At 37.2% G+C, this 19,198-nt stretch overlaps 1 protein-coding gene across 2 annotated transcripts in view; it reads right to left on the reverse strand.

The window, feature by feature from the left end:
• Positions 1 to 19,198, reverse strand: part of prkd3 (protein kinase D3) — a 74,096-nt gene that overhangs the window by 3,729 nt on the left and 51,169 nt on the right. For both annotated transcript variants that reach the window (XM_051868390.1, XM_051868389.1), the window contains exons 9-17: positions 15,920 to 16,043; positions 15,226 to 15,303; positions 10,209 to 10,500; positions 7,226 to 7,278; positions 6,900 to 6,972; positions 5,807 to 5,913; positions 5,516 to 5,677; positions 2,076 to 2,174; positions 789 to 1,056 (exon numbers count right to left, since the gene is read on the reverse strand). In XM_051868390.1, the coding sequence (XP_051724350.1) occupies positions 789 to 1,056; positions 2,076 to 2,174; positions 5,516 to 5,677; positions 5,807 to 5,913; positions 6,900 to 6,972; positions 7,226 to 7,278; positions 10,209 to 10,500; positions 15,226 to 15,303; positions 15,920 to 16,043 (1,256 nt within the window). The remainder of the gene's footprint in view (positions 1 to 788; positions 1,057 to 2,075; positions 2,175 to 5,515; positions 5,678 to 5,806; positions 5,914 to 6,899; positions 6,973 to 7,225; positions 7,279 to 10,208; positions 10,501 to 15,225; positions 15,304 to 15,919; positions 16,044 to 19,198) is intronic.

Raw genomic sequence — 19,198 nt, forward strand, 5'->3', positions numbered from 1 at the left:
TCAGAAGATCCTTCAGAAATCATCTATGCTAATATGCTGCTCAAGAAATATTTTTTATTATTATCAATGTTGAAAACAGTTGTGCTCATTAAAGTTTTTGTAGTACATTTTTTAAAGGATTTTTTGATGAATAGAAAATTCTGAATAGCATTTATTGGATATAGAAATATTTTGCAACATTATAAATGTTTTAATGTAATTTTTATCAAATTAATACAGTAATATAAAACTGCAGTAATATAAATGTAAAACTGTGTGAAGAAAACACACAGTTTTATGTGGGTTTTTTTAACCCTCTGAAAAAAAACAAAGGGTTTCTTCACACACAGTTCACCTATAAATTAAACTTATGTAATGATGAATTGAAGTATAATTGCTCCCACAAAAATAAACCAAGCTATAAAACTAAATTTGTAATGATGTGAAATGTAGAGACAGAAAAATGACATTTATAGTGTTGTAGAGGAGTATGACAGGCTGAAATTGGGAGAGGCAGGTATAATCTTTCAGGTCTCGGGCGGAAAGAACTATTCTAAACACACACGGGGGTGGACAGTCTGCTCGCTGTCTGACACACATCTACACATCTCTCCCTTTCCTCTGTGGCAAAAGATAGAAATCACGCAGTAAAGTAAATGAAAAACACCTTATCCTCAGTCGTTTGTAAAACAAAGTCATGCATTAATGCCTTTAAGACCCGTTTATAACTATTTTATCCTGGGTTTTTTGGAACAAAAACATGGTGGTGGTGAGAAAACAGGTTCATTTTTTAGAAAGTAGCTACTTACCATCTGCAGAGATCTCTTTCCAGGGTGTTGGTGGGTACATGAAAGCTGCGTTCTGGATTTGGTCATTAATATCCTCATCCTCATTAAAGGGGAAGGTGCCACTCAAACTGACATAGATAATGACTCCCACTGACCACATATCTAGGGAACGGTTGTAGCCTTTGCTGCGCAGTACCTCCGGGGCCAAGTACGCTGGTGTGCCCACCACTGAGCGCCGGAAAGATTTCTCCCCGATGATCCGAGCAAACCCAAAGTCACACAGTTTTACCTGGAAGGTAAGAGCAAGCGCTCTAGTTTTGTCATGTGTTGTTACAGTGATTTCCAAACTTTTTTTTGTAAGCCCAACCCATTTGGCCTGAAATATTTACATAAATTATCCCCTGAAAAGTTAATATTTCAATAAAAGTCATGTAGGTAAACAAATAAAATATTTCACCTTTTTTTTTTTGGTGTTTTATTTTTATATTAAAGGGATAGTTCACCCAAAAATGAAGATTTGATGTTTATCTGCTTACCCCCAGGGCATCCAAGATGTAGGTGACTTTGTTTCTTCAGTAGAACACAAATGATGATTTTTAACTCCAACCGTTGTGGTCTGAAAACGCGCTCTGATGACGGAAGTGATGTCTCGCGCTTATACTTCAATGAGTGCGAGCGATCACTTCCGTCATCAGAGCGCGTTCAGACCTCACACACCGGATGCTCAAGGCAGTTGGACATAGTGGTGTTTTAGAGGTAAAAAATGATATAAATACTGTTCGGTTTCTCGCACAAACCGATTGTTTCGTGTCTTAGGACATCAATATGTCATCACGAGCCGCAGGGTTAAATTTGGATTTGTCTGTGCATGTTTTTTTTTACTCTTATAGATGGAGTTCCCATTACCATGCATTATACGACTGACAAACTGCAACGGTTGGAGTTAAAAATCATCATTTATGTTCTACTGAAGAAACAAAGTCCTACATCTTGGATGCCCTGGGGGTAAGCAGATAAACATCAAATCATTTTTGGGTGAACTATCCCTTTAAGGTATTTAGTTATTTTAATTTTACCTGTTTTTTTTATTATTATTATTATTATTATTATTAGCTTTTCTTTTTCTTTTTTTTCGATGCATGTACCAGGTGCATCCAACTTTATCCTCATACATACAGTATACTCCTATATTGCCATAAAATGACTTTACTTGAAAACCTTTAGAGGTTCACCAACCAAACTTTGTGAATTTGGTGTTGTTATATTGTAATTTCTCAAGGACAACATGGATTATTCACTGTTGTTTACCTGAGGAAACGGCTCCGCAGACGCCAACAGCACATTTTCTGGCTTCAGGTCACAGTGAACAATGTTCTTGAAATGGAGATGTCGCAAAGCCACAAGGATCTATGACAGTAAAGCAGTCACTTAATTCCATGGTGTTTTTAAAAGCTTTAACTGGCCATCAATGCAGTATCCACTTCAAATGTCAAGAAAAACCTTTGATTTGTTTCTGATTTTCATCAACATAAACTTTGTAACACTGTCCTGTTGCTCTGTCTGATTGAATAAATCTGAGAATTTTATTTCTTCCCATTATGAAAGCATTCTAGCTAAAAGTTTCATATGACAGTAAGCAAGCTTTCTAGCTTTCAGGACTGGCAGTGTAGGGTTAAAGCCAGTAACACACAGTGACAATTTTTAACATCACATGAGTTTCATGCTGTGCTAGAAAAAGGTTAGTTTAACACAGTAAAAGGTAAAACAGGCATGAGGAAATGTAAAAATGCTTGCTCAAGATTAACAAGTGTTCTACACATTTTACATTTCAAAATTCCATACTTTTCCAGGCTTTCTCAAAGTGAAGCCTGATTTAGATGATCGTATGCCCCTTTATCTGTTGCTGGTTTGAGTGGCACACACGCTTTTGATTAGAGAAGTTGAAAAGAGATTCGCTTATGAGAAAAGAAAGAGCTTTGCGCAGTAAAAATGTGCACCTTGAATTTATTCAATTGTGTTTGACAATCACTAAACTTTTGCCATGAAAACACTCTGCTTGTATGACAAGTTTATTTTTAAGGCCAATTCATACTGCACAGACAAACGCCGTCTGTTGGAGTTTGTTGGATTCAGTGCGTTACCCCTGTCACCGTTGGTCTGGGTTTGTTTTCAGGTTTGTCAGGTCTTGGAATGTCTAAACAGTGTGATGTGATTTTCCAACAAACGCCAACAAACTCTGACGTATTCTAATATAAACATCCTTTATTGACATGAAAATACCCCAAGGGCCAGATTTACTGAACGGGGCAAATTAGCGTGAAAGCGCAATTCCACAAATGCGCCGCTGGGAGTCGAAAGTTTTGTACGTGATCTACTGCTGACACGCAAATTAAAGAACACAGACGGAGTCAAATCTTTTACATAATGACCAACGTAATCTACCAAGAGCAGCGCAAATTAGCGTTGGGTCGCAAATAAGCAGAGCTGATCAGGTGCGGGTCGACACACTTGTTACATGTAATCTGACAAACACGTACACACACACACACACATATACATATACATATATATATAGGCCAACATGGCTTGGCAAACAATATGTTTGGATAACGTCTTTCTCTGGCATTCCAAAGAAATTAATACGAGTGGAAAATATTTTCTCCCTTCTAAGACGCGCTCTCTGTTCTCTGCGGTGTCTCCTCCTAACAGCAACAATTGCAGCCATGTCGCAAAATGGATTAAGACATGCTTTTTTTTGGGCCGTAAATAATGGCGCGAATACCAGTAAATTGACTAGCACAAACATTAGTAATTAGTATTTAAATATTCTCCTCCCATAAATTTTGCGTCTGAAAAAGAAACTCCTACAAATGCATATGCAATAAGGTCAGCCGCAAAAACAACTCAGTCCACGCCTTTTCAGCGTTAATTTTGCACTGCGTGTCTTTAGTAAATGCCAACAGTAGTTTTTTAACGCCAAAAGAGGGTTTGCGCTGGCGCAAGCTGTTTGTAAATCTGGCCCCAAACCTCACGAAAATCACATACAAATTATATACTGTTCTAATCGTGTGTTTATTAGCTTCATGTTTCATGCATAGAAACATTTCTCTGGGAAGTGAAAACACAAACAGACAGCGCAGGAAGCCGCCAATGGTCGGAAATGATGATTCTGTCTATATTAAACTAGCTTGTGTAAATATATGATTATTTCTCCAAGTATACGCACTTTTGGACTAAAAACCCTAACGGACGCTGTTCAGCTGTGTGAACATAAATAAACCACAGCAGACACGACTGAATATGAATGCGTTTTAAAATATCACAAGTTACCAATTTAATATTTTGCACTCCTGACATAAATTAAGAAATTACTGTCACTGCAACCAAATTTTATCATAAACAGTGAACAAATATTGAAACTGGAGTACTTAATCTTTCTAATGAAACAGTTTCAACTGCAGTACGCTCCCCGTCTTTCCCGTCGCAGCAACCACAGCTTCAGCCACAACCTCTTTCGTTTTGTACACCTCTTTTCAGGCGAATGACACATAAAGACATTCTGTCTCAAAGTTTGTTGGTGTCTGTTGGGGCAGTGTGAACATGACAGTTATTATTCATAAAATTTTAAATCCAATGGCCAAGTTAATTGTCTGTTTGTTGGCGTCTGTCTGTGCGGTGTGAATTGGCCTTTAGAAATTCTTAATTTTATAGGGGCAAAAGTCTGGAAACACAAATATTTTTCAAATCTTTTTTCCATATTTATCCAGACCTGTAAATAAAATTCCATACTTTTCCATACTGCGTAGGAACCGTGGACCTAAAACAAAACTCATGTCCATTAGGACCTTCTCTGATCTCATATTACATTATATTCAAAAGTTTGGGGTTGGTAGCATTTTTTTTTTTTAAAAAGAATTTAGTATCTTTATTCAGCAAGGGTTCATTAAGTTGATCAAAAGTGACAGTAAAGACTTTCTTTACAAATAATTAAAAATACATATATATTTCAAATATTTTTTTTTCTTTCTATTTATCGAAAACATCCTGAATTTTTTTTTCGCATTTTTCAATAATAAGAAGAACTGTTTCTTGAGCAGCAAATCAGCATATTAGAATGATTTCTGAAGTATCATGTGACACTGAAGACTGGAGTAATGATGCTGAAAATTCAGCTTTGATCACATGAATGAATTACATTTTAAAATATATTCACATAGAAAACAGTTATGGTTAAATTGTTGTAATATTTTACAATTTTGTAGTTTTTACTGTATTTTTTAAGCAGCCTTGGTGAGAATTAGAAGCATTTTTCAAAAACATTAAAAAATCTTACCAAACCCAAACCTTTGAAAGGAACATAGTTGGGTTGTGCAGGGTATAAAATGGACAACAATAGCAACAACAATAATCGTTCCTTTCAATGTTTAAACCAAAAAGCAAAGTCACTGACTATGAGGGTGGAATCACAATCATTCATTGTTTCCATTTACTTTCACAGAAACACTGGCTCCTGACACTGCAGACAGAAGCATCTTAACCACATCGCAGCGGCTCTGTGGCTTTAGATCCATGGCTAATGGATGAGCTCCCACGGCCCCGGGGGCCCCAGTGCTCTAATCAACCCACAGACTCGCCACTCTAGATGAGATCCAGATTACTGCCTCGTCGAAACAAAATGCACTTCAGAATAGATAAACAGGGAGAAATTTGATTTGAAGGGATAGGAGGAGAGGAAAGTATTAGCTAACCTGTGTGACCAGAAACTTGGTGATGCGCTCTGGAAGTTTGCTCTTCTCACTGGACAAGATCATCTCCAGCATGTCACCATGGAGTTTTTCCATGACAACAAAGACTCGTTCTGGAGTCTCAAACATACACTCCAGGTTTACAATGCCAGGATGGTGCAAATTCTGTAAGTAAAAGAATATATTAAAGAGAACAGCTCTCTCCATCATTATGCATTAAGGAAGTCATTAACATGGTGGAGTTCATATCCACAACTCTTATCTCTCCATAATCACATTAAAAACACTGATCACCTGTAAAATGGCAACCTCGTTTCTCAGCTGGCTCTCCTGTTTGGTGGGGAATCTCATTTTGTCTATTACTTTGATGGCCACATCTCTGCCTGTTTTTCTATGTTTCCCTTGAAACAGAATAGAAAAATCATTTGAAACGCAGCACAAGCACATTTTAAGGAAAATATTTAGCAAAAAAGACTTTAAGTGATAAAACTAAAGATAGTTCAAAATTAAGATGGAATGTATTTGGTGTAAATAGTGTATATCATAAATAGTACAAGTAGTGCACACTGTTTATAAACCCTACAAAAGAAACCCAGACACCCAGGTGAAAAAAAGTACACTTCCGTAATGTACTTAAAGTGCTCTATTTTTGCGTACTTTAATAATTTTGTACTTAATATACTAAAAAATTATAATATACTATATACTAAAATATACTAAAAGTAATAATATACTAAAAAAATTTCATTAGTAAAAGAACATCTACTGTGCTATTTTGAGACACCATGACCATGAACTAAAATGTGCTTTTAACATACTATCTCTGTATTAAAAAAAATGTATTTAGTTACTTGTAGTACGCTTGAACCCATCTTTCATACACTTTCTTCTCATACACAGGTTTTTTTGTTTTTTGATTAACATTAATGACAGACAGCAGCAGGTTTATTAGGCTGCTGTTACTTTAAGGCCAGACACACATGACGCGGATCTGACACACATCCTATTTATACTCTTTACGTTCATTTAACACATTTTATCTCATTCAAGACTGTGGTTACGAGGATACTCGACAAAGCGGCATTTTGGCATAATTTTGTGTGTTTTTGTCTGTTCAAGCACGAAAAAGAACTCAGTGTGGCCAGCGGATTCAGTAGCCCCTCACTGCAGAACACACAAGATCCAGGGGGCGGAGACGGGTAGGTTAAGGGATATGTAAAGTGGGAGGAGTTGGATCCAGATCCAGGGGGTGGAGATGGGTAGGTTTAGAGATATGTAAAGTGGGAGGAGTTGGATCTAGAGTGAGGACCAGCTCAGCGGATTCACAGACTTTGTATATATTATATATATATATAAAAAATAAAGAATACTTCATTTTCCTCTGTACCTCCATAAACGATGCCAAACTGTCCAGAGCCCAACACTTCATCAGCAAAGATTTGATAGATTGAGCTGATGTCCTAAAGACAAAGCAAACAATGTCGTAAGATTTACAAATATTAAAATCCACTATAATTTCACCATTACATTCAACCCAATTCCAATTTCTCAGTCTACAGTTAAATGCATGAATAATAACCCCAAATTTCCTCTCTGTTTTTTACAGTTTTCTTGTGGTTTGACTTGACCGTGGCCATAACCAAACAAGCAGAAGTGTGAATAATAAGAGTTGTAGTTGTGAAATATTGTCGGTAAACACAGGCAAACACTCACCACATTTTCCTGGATTTGACTGTTAGATACAGAAATGCTGATGGACAGTTCCTCTGCAATACATACACACACACGCACACACACAAAACACAATACAGACATTTGGATTAGCTTTGGCATTTCATAATAGGTAATATGAGTTCAAATTTGTATGTGGGAAAATATGAGGCAGACAAATATTTCATTTTAATTAGTATCACATCCAACACATGCAACAAATTATTATGTGACCTAAGGTTGGACATTTATCAGTTTGATTGCTGAAACATATTCAACAGTCCTGTTTGCCTGTGCAAAATGTGAGAATAATTTAAGCAAATCCTATCTGAAATATATAATAAATTGCACATTACTAGAATGACAAAAAGGGTGAGCTAGACATAGTAATTCTCTAGAGGTGTTTTTTCTGATTATTTGTTGGGATGGATTTGCCCTGGCTTCGCTTGTCTTCAGACAAACTCTTAATTAAGTATGTCATTCATCTCTGGGCTGAAATCTCCTCTGAATACTGAATTAAAAGTGTGTTTGTTTCATAACTAAACAGCTTTCATTAATCCAGACCTGTCAAACCTCTTTAATCTTCTGTCTCTCAACACAATTAAATGGAGGTTCATCAGGATATTAAAGACTAAAGCTCAGCTGTTTACTCTCCAGAAGAGAGCTGCAAATCTGCCTGAGAGTCACCGTTCAACCATTACATTACAGGTGCACTCAGTACATTTTTGTTTTTGTTTCACTTGCTCTTCTTCTTTTTTGTTGTCTTGGGCTTTATTTTGACACCCATCAACGTAGATGCATGAATTTTGTTTATTAAGTGCTGCCACATTTTTTAAATCCATTTCATACAAAACAAATAAAAAGTGCATTCTTGAATCTTCTTGAATCACAATATGTCTCATCAATGACTGCTTGTTTGAACATTTTAGATTTCCAAATGTAGGCCTTCATCTCATGTGAGTGTACAGCATTTTAATAATCAATTAGTAGCAATAAAGGTAACATTACTGTTCAAAAGTTTGGGTTGGTATGATCTGTTAATGTTTTGAGAGAAGTCTCTTCTGCTCACTAAAGCTGCATTTATTTGATCAAAAATACAGTAAAAACATTAATGTAGTAAAATATTATTACAATTTAAAATAACTGTTTTCTATGTGAATATATTTTAAAATGTAATTTATTCAGCATCATTACTCCAGTCTTCAGTGTCACATGATCCTTCAGAAATCATTCTAATATGCTGATTTATTATTAATAAACATTTCTTATTATTATCCATGTTGAAAACAGTTTTTTTTTTTTTTGCTGATTTTTGTGGATAATATTTTTTCAGGATTTTTGACGATAGAACATTAATTTAAAAGAACAGAAATTATTTAAAATAGTCATTTTACTGTCAATTTTGATCAATTTAATGCATCTGTGCTGAACAAAAGTATTAATGTCTTTAAAAAAACAACAGCTATTGAACGGTAGATTAAATAATGCATTAATGCACACAGGAGATATCAACTGATCTTTGATTTGCCCTTTTTATCTTTGTTGGTGTGTAATAGTGCTTTGACAAACAACTGAGAATCAATCTGCACCAAAATGTTGAACAGAACCTTTTTATTTAAGGAATAGTTCACCCAAAAATGCAAATTATCTCATAATTTATTCACCCTCAAACCATCCTAGGTGTATATGACTTTCTTCTTTCAGCCAAACACAATCAGAGTTATGTTAAAAAATATTCTGGCTCTTCCCAGCTTTGTAATGGAATCGAATAGAGCCAGAGTTTTTGAAGCTCCAAAAAAGCCCATCCATCAATCATAAAAGTAATCCATACGACTCCAGGGGGTTAATAAATGCCTTCTGAAGTGAAGCGATTGGATTTTGTACAAAAAATATCCACATTTAAAACTTGGACGCGCTTTTTGGAACTTCTGAGTTTTTTTGAGCTTTTACTGCGTTCAGCTGAAAGGATAAAATAATATACACCTAGGATGGCTTGAGGTAAATTATGGGATAATTTTCATTTTTGGGTGAACTATTCATTTAACATGTTTGTAGAACTCAGTCTCATAACAAGTCTTAAAGGGACAGTTTGTCTAAAAAAAAAAAGAAATTTCATGTGTCATGAAGTGCCAGATACACAAAATCTATGTGCATAGATGACAACTTAAATTTTGGTCTCTTCCTCACAGAAGGCTGTCGTACAACTTGGAACATTAACTTAAAAAAAAAATATTTTTTTAAAGTTGTGAAGAAAACTAAGCCAGATTTACTATCAGCTCGCACCAGAGCAAACCCTCTTTTGGCGTTAAAATACTACTGTCAGGATTTACTAAAGATGTGCAGTGAAAAATGAGTGCATGGACAGTATTTTTTGTAGCTGACCTTATTGCATATGAATCTGTAGGAGTTTCCCTTTCAGATGCAAAATTTATGAGAGGAGAGTATTTAAATGAATCATGCAAGGTGATTTACCAAGGTTTGCACTGGTCAATTTACTGTTATTTTCACTATTATTTACTGCCCAAAAAGCATTTCTTAAACCAGACGCTAATTTGTGCTGTTCTTGGTAGATTGCTTTGGTCATTATGGAAATGATCCGTCTGCGTCCGTGTTCTTTAATTTGTGCGTCGTCAGTAGATCATGCTCAGAACTTTTCACTCCCATCAGCACTTTTTTGGAATTGTGCTCTGACGCTAATTTCCCTGTTTAGTAAATCTGGCCCTAAGATTATTAGAGTACGTTTTACAAGAAAACACTATTTCAGTCCTTCTACTCTAAAATTTCACATATAATTAATTGTTACTGTATCTTTGTGAAATTAACTAGCAATTTCTAGGTGAAAATAATTTTGTCTGTAGTGCTCTAGTCATATGGACTTCTTTTTTGAGCTTGATGGTAAAACCTGGCAACCACTTTAACTGTATGGAAAAGAGCAGTATGAACACTTCACATGTTTTTAAAGACTTTTGAAGACTTTACTACTCACTGTGATCTTTATTCTGTCCCGCAGTGGCGCCCACGCTGGGTTGTGGTGTTACTGGAACGGGCATCAGGGCCTGGCGGATGGCCCTCTCCCAGCCCTGGGCCACCTCCAGCCCCACACCGCCGGCCGCCAGCGCAGGGTTGTGTATGTGGAGGTGGGGGCCGCCAGTGTTCTCCCCAACGTAGTACACCATGGTGGCTGTGATGACCTCAAAGCAGTGTGGATTGCCCCCCAGGGCTAAACTACTGAAGTCATGCGCAACCTCTACCTGCAAGATCTCTGACAGGGGAATCTCCTGTGGGTCAGACAATGAGTCAGAAATTCAGACGCTGACTCACTGACAGTTAGATAAGACCGTTTAAACAATTAAACAACCTCGCATTTGCTTTGAGTCCGGAAATGAGTCATTAAATTAATCTCTGTGATGCTGAATATCTCCAGTCTAGTTTGAAGTTTGGCTCGAAGAGTTCACAGAGTTCATCAACTCTATGGTGTCTTGCTGATGAGAAGTAAAGATCGGTCACTCCAAGTTCTTTTCCAAGTCTATGTGGTTCGTCCAGATCAAACAGATTTTCCTTATCAAATTGTCCTTATCACGTCAAAAATAGCACCATCTACAAATGCAGCCCAAGTTTGCCATCCAGAGTTCAGTGTCAATCTTCATTGACGATTCAAAGCCTAATGTGCCAAGTCTGATAATGACAGTCTCTTAAGAGTCCACCTTCTGCTCAGCCCCCAAACTTGCTCTCAGGAAAAACAGTAGCTGTGGCCAATCAGAGCGAAAGCTGCGCCTGCGGTCTTCTCTGAATATGAGATGAAGTGCTTGTGGTTTGGTGGGTGAATCATGTGACCCAACCCTATGAAGAGCTCCATGATTACAGAGCAGTACAGCAGAAGCGCTCGTGTGCATACGTGTATGAGTGTGTAGGCAAGTCTCACTCTAGCCACCGAAACATTATGTAGGAGGTGGTCACACTTAAGGGGGTGGGCTGCGGTTATCCTGAGAAAGGCCTGAAACCCCCCTACCCAAAAACCAAAAGTAGAGGGCTTCAATCTTCAAAAGAGAGAACACTATGATTTCCAAATGTGCAAATCTGACTGGTTCTGTTAAGTTATAGATGGAAATCAAATGCACGATCATGTCTCACGCTGTACTTTAAGTATAAAGCATAAGGTTGTTTTGGGGATCATATACCTTACTCATTGTGCTGAGAAGTGTGTGTTTCTTATACCTCACAATCAATTTGGTTAAGAAAAACTTTACAATAAAGCCAAATGGTCTTTGTTACCAAACTGATTGAGTTACTCTTTAGAATAATGTAGTGCTTCAATAATGGTGAATCTCTCTTAGAATATGGATTCATGTCAAAACTTAAAAGAAGTAGTATCTCTTTTAGAGTTTAAGACCCGAGCAGAGCGCCAAGACGATAATAAAGTGGTGTGTAAAACAGACTTAAACACACCCTGAAGTCTCACCCAGGGTGGTGAGGTTTCCTGACTTTAGTTTTACAGCTGGGAATACAGGAACATTCACAGAAACACACATGTACTTAAAGAAAAACAAAAGGGCATTAAAATTATTTTTTATTTATTTTAAATCTATGGCAATATGACCTTCACATCCACAGATGTGCGCACATTAAAGAAGATGTAATCAAAGCCCAATTCCCAGTGGTAGTCATTCATATTGAGGTCAGTACGATTTTTTTTTTTTTTTTGAAGAAATCTGCATTTATTTGATGGAAGGCAAAGCTGAATTTTCAGCATCATTACTCCAGCCTTCAGTGTCACATGATCCTTTGGTAATCATTCTAATATGATGGTTGCTGTTGTGTTGCTTGATAAATGATCATTTTTTGCCAGCATTCTTTGATGAATAGAAAGTCTGGACCCACTTTACGTTTTTTTTTTTTTTTTTTTAACCTCTATGTACTAACATTTAAAAAATGTATAATTTGATACAATTCACTTATTGTGTACATACATGTTTTTTTACACTGTACTTGTTTTTTTAAAAAAATACCTGCATGGATTTACATCTGTAATTCATTTCTGTTATTGACCCTTCGCCGGGAGTTTGATTGACAGGCGATCTAACCAATCATAATGCCGAATCCGTCATTCTGTCCGACAAAGCAGTCAGGGGAGTTAGTAGATTAACATTGGTGGACTTGAACTTGAGAAATGATGTGTACTGACGTCTTTCTGTGGTTGAAATGTGGTTCATTCATGTTTATTTGATGATATAAATTAACTAGTAGGAAGAGATGATCGGTTCATGAGCCGCTTGATCTGTGGCACTACAGCGATCTGTCATTACTCATTAAAGAGCCACAAAATGGTATTTGTTTAAATTTCTTTAAAAATTACAAAATTTGAAATTTGAGACTTTGTTTCATATCAAAAGTAACCTGCTCTGTCTTGTCTGTCGACACATTGTCAGTGTCCTCTTTGCTCCGCGATGTATTTTTCAGTGTGAGAACATGATGTGTGGAGTGAGAGCGGCATGGCTTGTCGGACATAGCAACAGTTACTAAAGGAGGTGGGTCTTTGCGAACGGTCAATTACATCTACAATTACACTGTTGACCTTTCCTCACACCTTAACCCACCTTTAAAACTACACATACCACCAAACCTGTCCCTAACCTTACCCGTATCCTCACTTTGCAATACAACATGAACACTATTAAGTCAGGGGTGAAATGGTACATGTATTCATCCCGAACTGTATGGTACGGACGTCACTGTTTGGTGCATGCAGTTAGACGACCAATACAGTCAGCCACAGCCCGCGCGGTAATGCAATGCTGTTTGCTAACCAACACAACAGGAAAAAGAGCAGAAGAAGAAGAACAGAAAATCTAGTGCTGCGTCCAAAAAACTGGAAAATTCTGCCTTCGGAGGACACATTTCAAGGTAGGAAGGCATCAAGGTACATCCGAATCCAATGTTAGCTTCACTTCCTGTTTCTTGAGATACCTTCATCTGATCAATTTTTGAAGGCAGCGTAGATGTATCTTTTGCTGCCTTTGATATCCCACAATCCTGTGCATTTCATTCTGTGACCGTTGAGCTAGAAAAATAAAGATGGCGTCCAAAAGTTGCATTTGCTGGTCAGTTTGTGTGTAAATGTACATTTTTGACCATCATTTTCCACTTTTTGTCATTTCTAGCGAGAAATTACTACTGTAGTAACTAAATATTTGTTTAGTTCTCACCAAAGCTCACGCTATTTTGCTGTAGATCATTAAACTGTTACGCTGCCTCAGAAGTCTGTCTGAAATCAGTTTCGTGAGGTGCCTTTGTTTGCAAACGCTGCCTGCAAAGTCATTGCCTGATAGGGCAGCGAAGCAACAAGTCAGCTGTCTAGGTTTTCGGATGCAGCCTAGATATGTATATGCATAGACATGTAACCTCTTAACTGGTGTTTCAACCGTGGAAAAACATCAATGAAGCAGCTTGAGAATAATATCTCACATAGCATTACATTTACCTCAGGTAAGTCATTTAGTGTCCAAAGCATGTTAATTCATGAGAGAAATGAACTCTAGAGGGGAGCATTTCACTAAACATATATACAATATATATTAGCTTATATATTCATTATATTTACTTTACCTGTTAGTAATGTCTTGATTATTTAATATATGTTTAAATGTTTAAATAAATTTGTCATGAAAATAAGTTATGACAGTAACCCTGTAAATGATTATATTTAAAAAATTGGAGTAATAATTTTATAATTAGATTTAGAAGTTAATGCAAGACCTGCCTTATGTGCAATTTACATTATTATTATTTTTTTTTTGAGTGTTGATTATTATATCTAAAAATAAATAGCAACTGAATGTAATAGTTTGGCTCTGTTGTTAATTGTAACCTTTAATATTATAGTAATGTGTAAGAAAGGGCTCCCTGTATATAGTCTACAGCATTAGCTGAGAAATTTTTTTTACCCTTAAGAAAATGTTAAATATAATTGAATTTATTTAGAGAGAGACACACAATTTGTTCAATAAACCACTGTTTAAGAAGAAAAAGAAGCAATTTTATGTTTAGTTTTCTTCCCCCCTGCTGTATAGAACCCGTACCGAACCGTTACACCCCTACTATAAGTACAATATACCAAAATGTTACCAAAACTCTCAGATTTCATCAAAAAGATCTTCACTTGTGTTCTTAAGATGAACGAAAGTCTTAAATATTAAATATTTAAATACTTAATACAGGCTATACAGTAAAAATGCATACAGGCTATATTGTAAAAATGATTTTTCAAAGTTGTAAAAAAAAAAAAAAAAAGTATTGAGTATTGGAGTATGTTTAACAAGAAAATGTTATTTTTGTCTTAAAAATGTAATGTTTAATTCAACGTATTATTTGCTGTTTATGTGTAATTTTTGTGAAAAGTACTAGTAATTTCCGAGTGAACAATGTACAAAGAGAAAATGAGAAGTAGAATTAAATGATCTACCACTACTTTAAGCAAGCATATTCTGTACAAACACATACTGTATAATGCAATACAGAAATCCAGTGATTCCATTCAAGGCTCAGAAAAAAAGTTATGATATTGGTTTGTTCAATACAGCAATAAAATTGCAATAACCATATCAATTCATGCTGTATTTGATGCACTTCCTGTCTCTTTCTAAATGGCTTTAGGCTGAGCTGAAGCAGAGGAGGAGGAGGGGGCATTCTGTGGTACTTACCAGAGACCTCAGCGGTATTTATGAGCGGGGAAAATACTGCTGCCTTTAGCTGTCTGCAATGCTCTAGATGAGCAATTAATTATAATATTTTGACATTAAAAGATCAAAGATGGACTGCAGCATAATCAGTTTCGTTAGAAGTATATGAGCAATATTATAATTTCCAGTGTCACTCTAAAGGTTGTTCTCAATGACATTAAAATATATACATGAATGTCATATTTTTCAACCACTAGAGAATATAATTTATACATGAACCCCAGCAATTATAACACTACATTTAGTTTATATGAGTAAAACTCTTACTTTGTAAAATTTGGCTCCCGAGTCATTCTGAAACAGAGTCAGACTCTTGCTGTCCAGTCTCCAGTAGTGTCTCTTTCTCTAAGGACAAAACAGATTTAAATTACTTCAAAACTCAGGAAAGTTGTGGGCAAACACATATAGCCCATTTACTCTAATGCAAATTGATTTGATGCCCTCAAGATGTATAAGACGAAGGTTTATGTTACTTATGATGTGTAACTGCAAATAGGACATTCAAAATATCTTTTTTGTCTTTCAGAGAAAAGGAAAATCATACTGGTTTAAAACAACATGAGGTTAAGTAAATGATGACAGAATTAGTTTTAGGTGAAGTGAAATTAATTCACTTCCTGACTCATTCACTGTGTTAAATCTTTAGTCAATTTTCACAAGTGTTGTACCAAAACTCACCCATTGATGTGTAAGAATTTAACACATTTTGAGTCATTTACACATCCTTTCTAAGAGTGTGGGAACATTACTGATTACTGAATGATGACTCAAATTATTGAACCAGTTTGTGAAACAAACCAATTCCCTAAAACGACTCTAACATTACATCAGCAGTTTCCGTTAGTTATTCATCCACATTGTATTACAGTTATTCCCTTAGCATATGCTTTCTTACCAGTGCATACATCACATAAATAAACAAAGCAGCAGCTTTACATGTAAATATGGAATAAAATCTCACAAGATTGTCTCGACTGGTGTAGTGCACCATCCATCCTTCTTTGACCATAGTGGAGCTCCTCCGTTTGGTGTGCTTGATGGACTGAACCACACGCATCAGTGGGATATTGGTGCTGGTAGATGGGCTTCAAAGAGACACGAGAAACATCAGATCAAGATCAATATGTGGATCAGTGATCAAGAAAAACACAGAACTTTGGTAAATTTGCATAGTCTCACTTTACTTTGTTGAGGAAGAAGGACTTTGATACGGAAATCTTGGAAAACGTCTTAGGATTATGTATGTAACCCCAGTTCCCTGAGAAGGGAACGAGACGCTGCGTCAGTTGCTGACGCTATGGGCACGTGTACCATGGAATCCGGTGTCTGAGGCATGTGTGAAATCATGTCAATCTTAAAACCACACCTCAGCCAAGTCCACAGTACTACGTCCAGCAGCTGAACCAACTGACACATGAAGTATGGAGTTGCTCGCAGCACCTCTACATATCATCATACCGGCCACTAACACCCCAGCTTAAAGGGATAGTTCACCCAAAAATGAAAATTATTCCATGATTTTCTCACCCTCAAGCCATCCTAGGTGTATATGACTATCTTCTTTCAGATGAACACAATCGGAGATATATTTAAAAATATCCTTAGTCCTCCAAGGTTTATCATGGTTGTGAATGTCTGCCCAGATTTTGAAAAAAAAAAAATAAAAAAAAGCATCCATCCATAAAAAAAAATAAAATAAAAAAAATGAATCCATACGACTCCAGGGGGTTAATATAGGCCTTCTGAAGTGAATCGATGCATTTGTGTAAGACAAATATCCTTATTTAAAACGTTATAATGTAAAATAACGAGCTTCTGGTGTGACAGCCATACGCATTCGACGTACGTCCAAAAAACATTATCTTCCGTGATGTAGTACACAATGCCATGAGTTTAAAGAAGGGTTTAAGGTCGTAAGTACTATGTTTTTCTGCAGGTTCATTCCCTATGTCCTCGAAGCGTGCTGTGAACACTTTTACTATTATTAAAGTTTGGGTTTGTTACAAGGGTAACATGTGAGAGAGTGGGCCGTTTCTAACGACTTAATTCACGTCAGCTCCACCTATCAAGCTCTCATAGAGATATCTGCCAGGGAACATAGCTCTGCTTTAACCCGCAATCGATGCATTGGGGAGGGTGACAGATTTTTAACTGTCAAACTCAACTTTACAGATATTTACAAAGGCGCACAGCTCATCCCCAATCTGATTGAATGGGGAGGGCAAAAGATGAGAGTGGGTCGCTTCTTGCGACTTGGTCCATGTCAGCATTCCTCCGTCTAGCTCTGCAATGAGTATACAATGAGTATACTAACTTACCCTTGAAGGGGTTTAAGCCCCAATCTGAAAAACTGTGGAGGGCAACAAGTGTGCAACATAGACCACACTCAATATCACATGACAGGCTTTATACTCATAAGTGGCTTTTGCACCAGGTAGTTATAGGAACTTAGGTATAGGAACTAGCCACCAGGGCAGTTCACAAAGGAACTAAGTGTTCCCCTAGGGCCTTTTTCCTGGTTGCATTTGCACCGGAAGTAGGAACTCTGAAGTGACGTAAGCCACGCTTGATTTTGTGACTTTTGATTTGACGGCGCTGAAAACACCAGAGCGTGAGCACACAGTGCTCCCATTCTCTGTCTTCATTAGTTTACGATCTGTTTAACAGTCCTATCTAGTACGTTATTAGATAGAACTGATAAACAAAAAAAAGTAAACAGCAGAAGGTCTTCAAGGCATATGCCTTGCCCACCAGCTGCAATGTTGTCTGACATGGCTTAGACGGCAAGACGGGAGCCTTTAGTGAGGATGCCGACCCAAGCGAGAGATAGCTAGTGAGGTTCTCTTCAACCCAGGGCATACTCACATGTCCCTGCTTGCATAGTCCCTCCACATTCGAATAATTCAGCTGCACAGAGGTAACTACCCAAGATGAATAAGGATTCCACCATGAACCCATCACCTCAGTGTGCCGGTCCGAGAGAAATGGAAGGCTCACCGGATAGGGCCACTTATGACCCAACAGGAATTGCTCATCAACTGGCCACGAGCGACTTCCTGCTTCACACCAGACCAGTTTAAACTTAATTTGGGGTCGCAGGTCATACGCTCCACCAACTCATCAGACTTACTTTTAATATCCACCTCTATGTACTCCACATTTAGTTCCACCTCAGCAGACATGGGGTTGGAACTGCGAGGCGCAGAAGCTTGGCTCCAATATCTCACAAAAAGAGCCAAGCGAGAGCGGAGCTTCCTCACTGTGAACTGGTCACAATGAGTGCATCTAGCCCCCTCAAAGGCTAAACATGCATGCTCTGCTCCCAAACAAAAAAAATGCATAGATTGTGCGCATCGCCAGGCGTTATGAAGCACGGACACGGCGATGCACACTTTCTAAAAAGCTTTGTACTTGCCATACTTTCTTTTTCTTTTGGTGAGACATATAAACACACTTTCTTTCACACAGCACACAAACAAGCATCCTCCTGAAGACAAAGAAGATGATGACATGTAACGTAGACTCCATGAGGTGTCATATGACTGCCGTCAGACAACAAGATAGGTGTGATTTCACACGTGCGTCAGACACCGGGTTCCGTGGGACACATCCACATAGCTTCAGCAACTGACGCAGAGAGGAGTTCCCTCGAAAGGGAACATGTTATTCTGGTAGCAGACAGGTGTTAAATGAATAGTTCAGCTAAAAATGAATTATTTACAAAGCCAATTTTGTTATGATCCTCAGACAAGATAGCATATAACATTTTGGTGCTTGACAGCCCCAATCCACATTGCTTGAAAAGGGTGGCCAGTGGCCTATTTCACAAAAGTTTATTTTCTGGTTTAGTTTAAGTTTAGTTTGAGTTTCAGGTTTTTTGGGTTCAATATGGATTGGTTTTTAGAGGTGAAACTTACACTACATGGCTAACCTGCCTTGGAACAGATTTTAATCAGGGTAAGAAATTGCTAACCAAAAATGGACCAATCAGCTATGAGCAAAGTGACATATGTCTGACACAGTAATGTTACTCCCCCTGTGTCTCTTGCACCAAATTAAAAGCAAAAACATCCCCCCCAAAAATAAATAAATAAATAAAATTGTATGTGTGTTTGTTGTAGAGTATCATATTTGATACATCAGGCTTTTATGGCTCATATATGATATTTATATAGCCTAAAAGTAAGATGAAATTCTGAAAGCTTATAATGTAAATCAATAAGATCTATATAACAGTATA

Source organism: Ctenopharyngodon idella, chromosome 17 (assembly GCF_019924925.1).
Source record: "Ctenopharyngodon idella isolate HZGC_01 chromosome 17, HZGC01, whole genome shotgun sequence".
Lineage (NCBI taxonomy): Eukaryota > Metazoa > Chordata > Actinopteri > Cypriniformes > Xenocyprididae > Ctenopharyngodon > Ctenopharyngodon idella.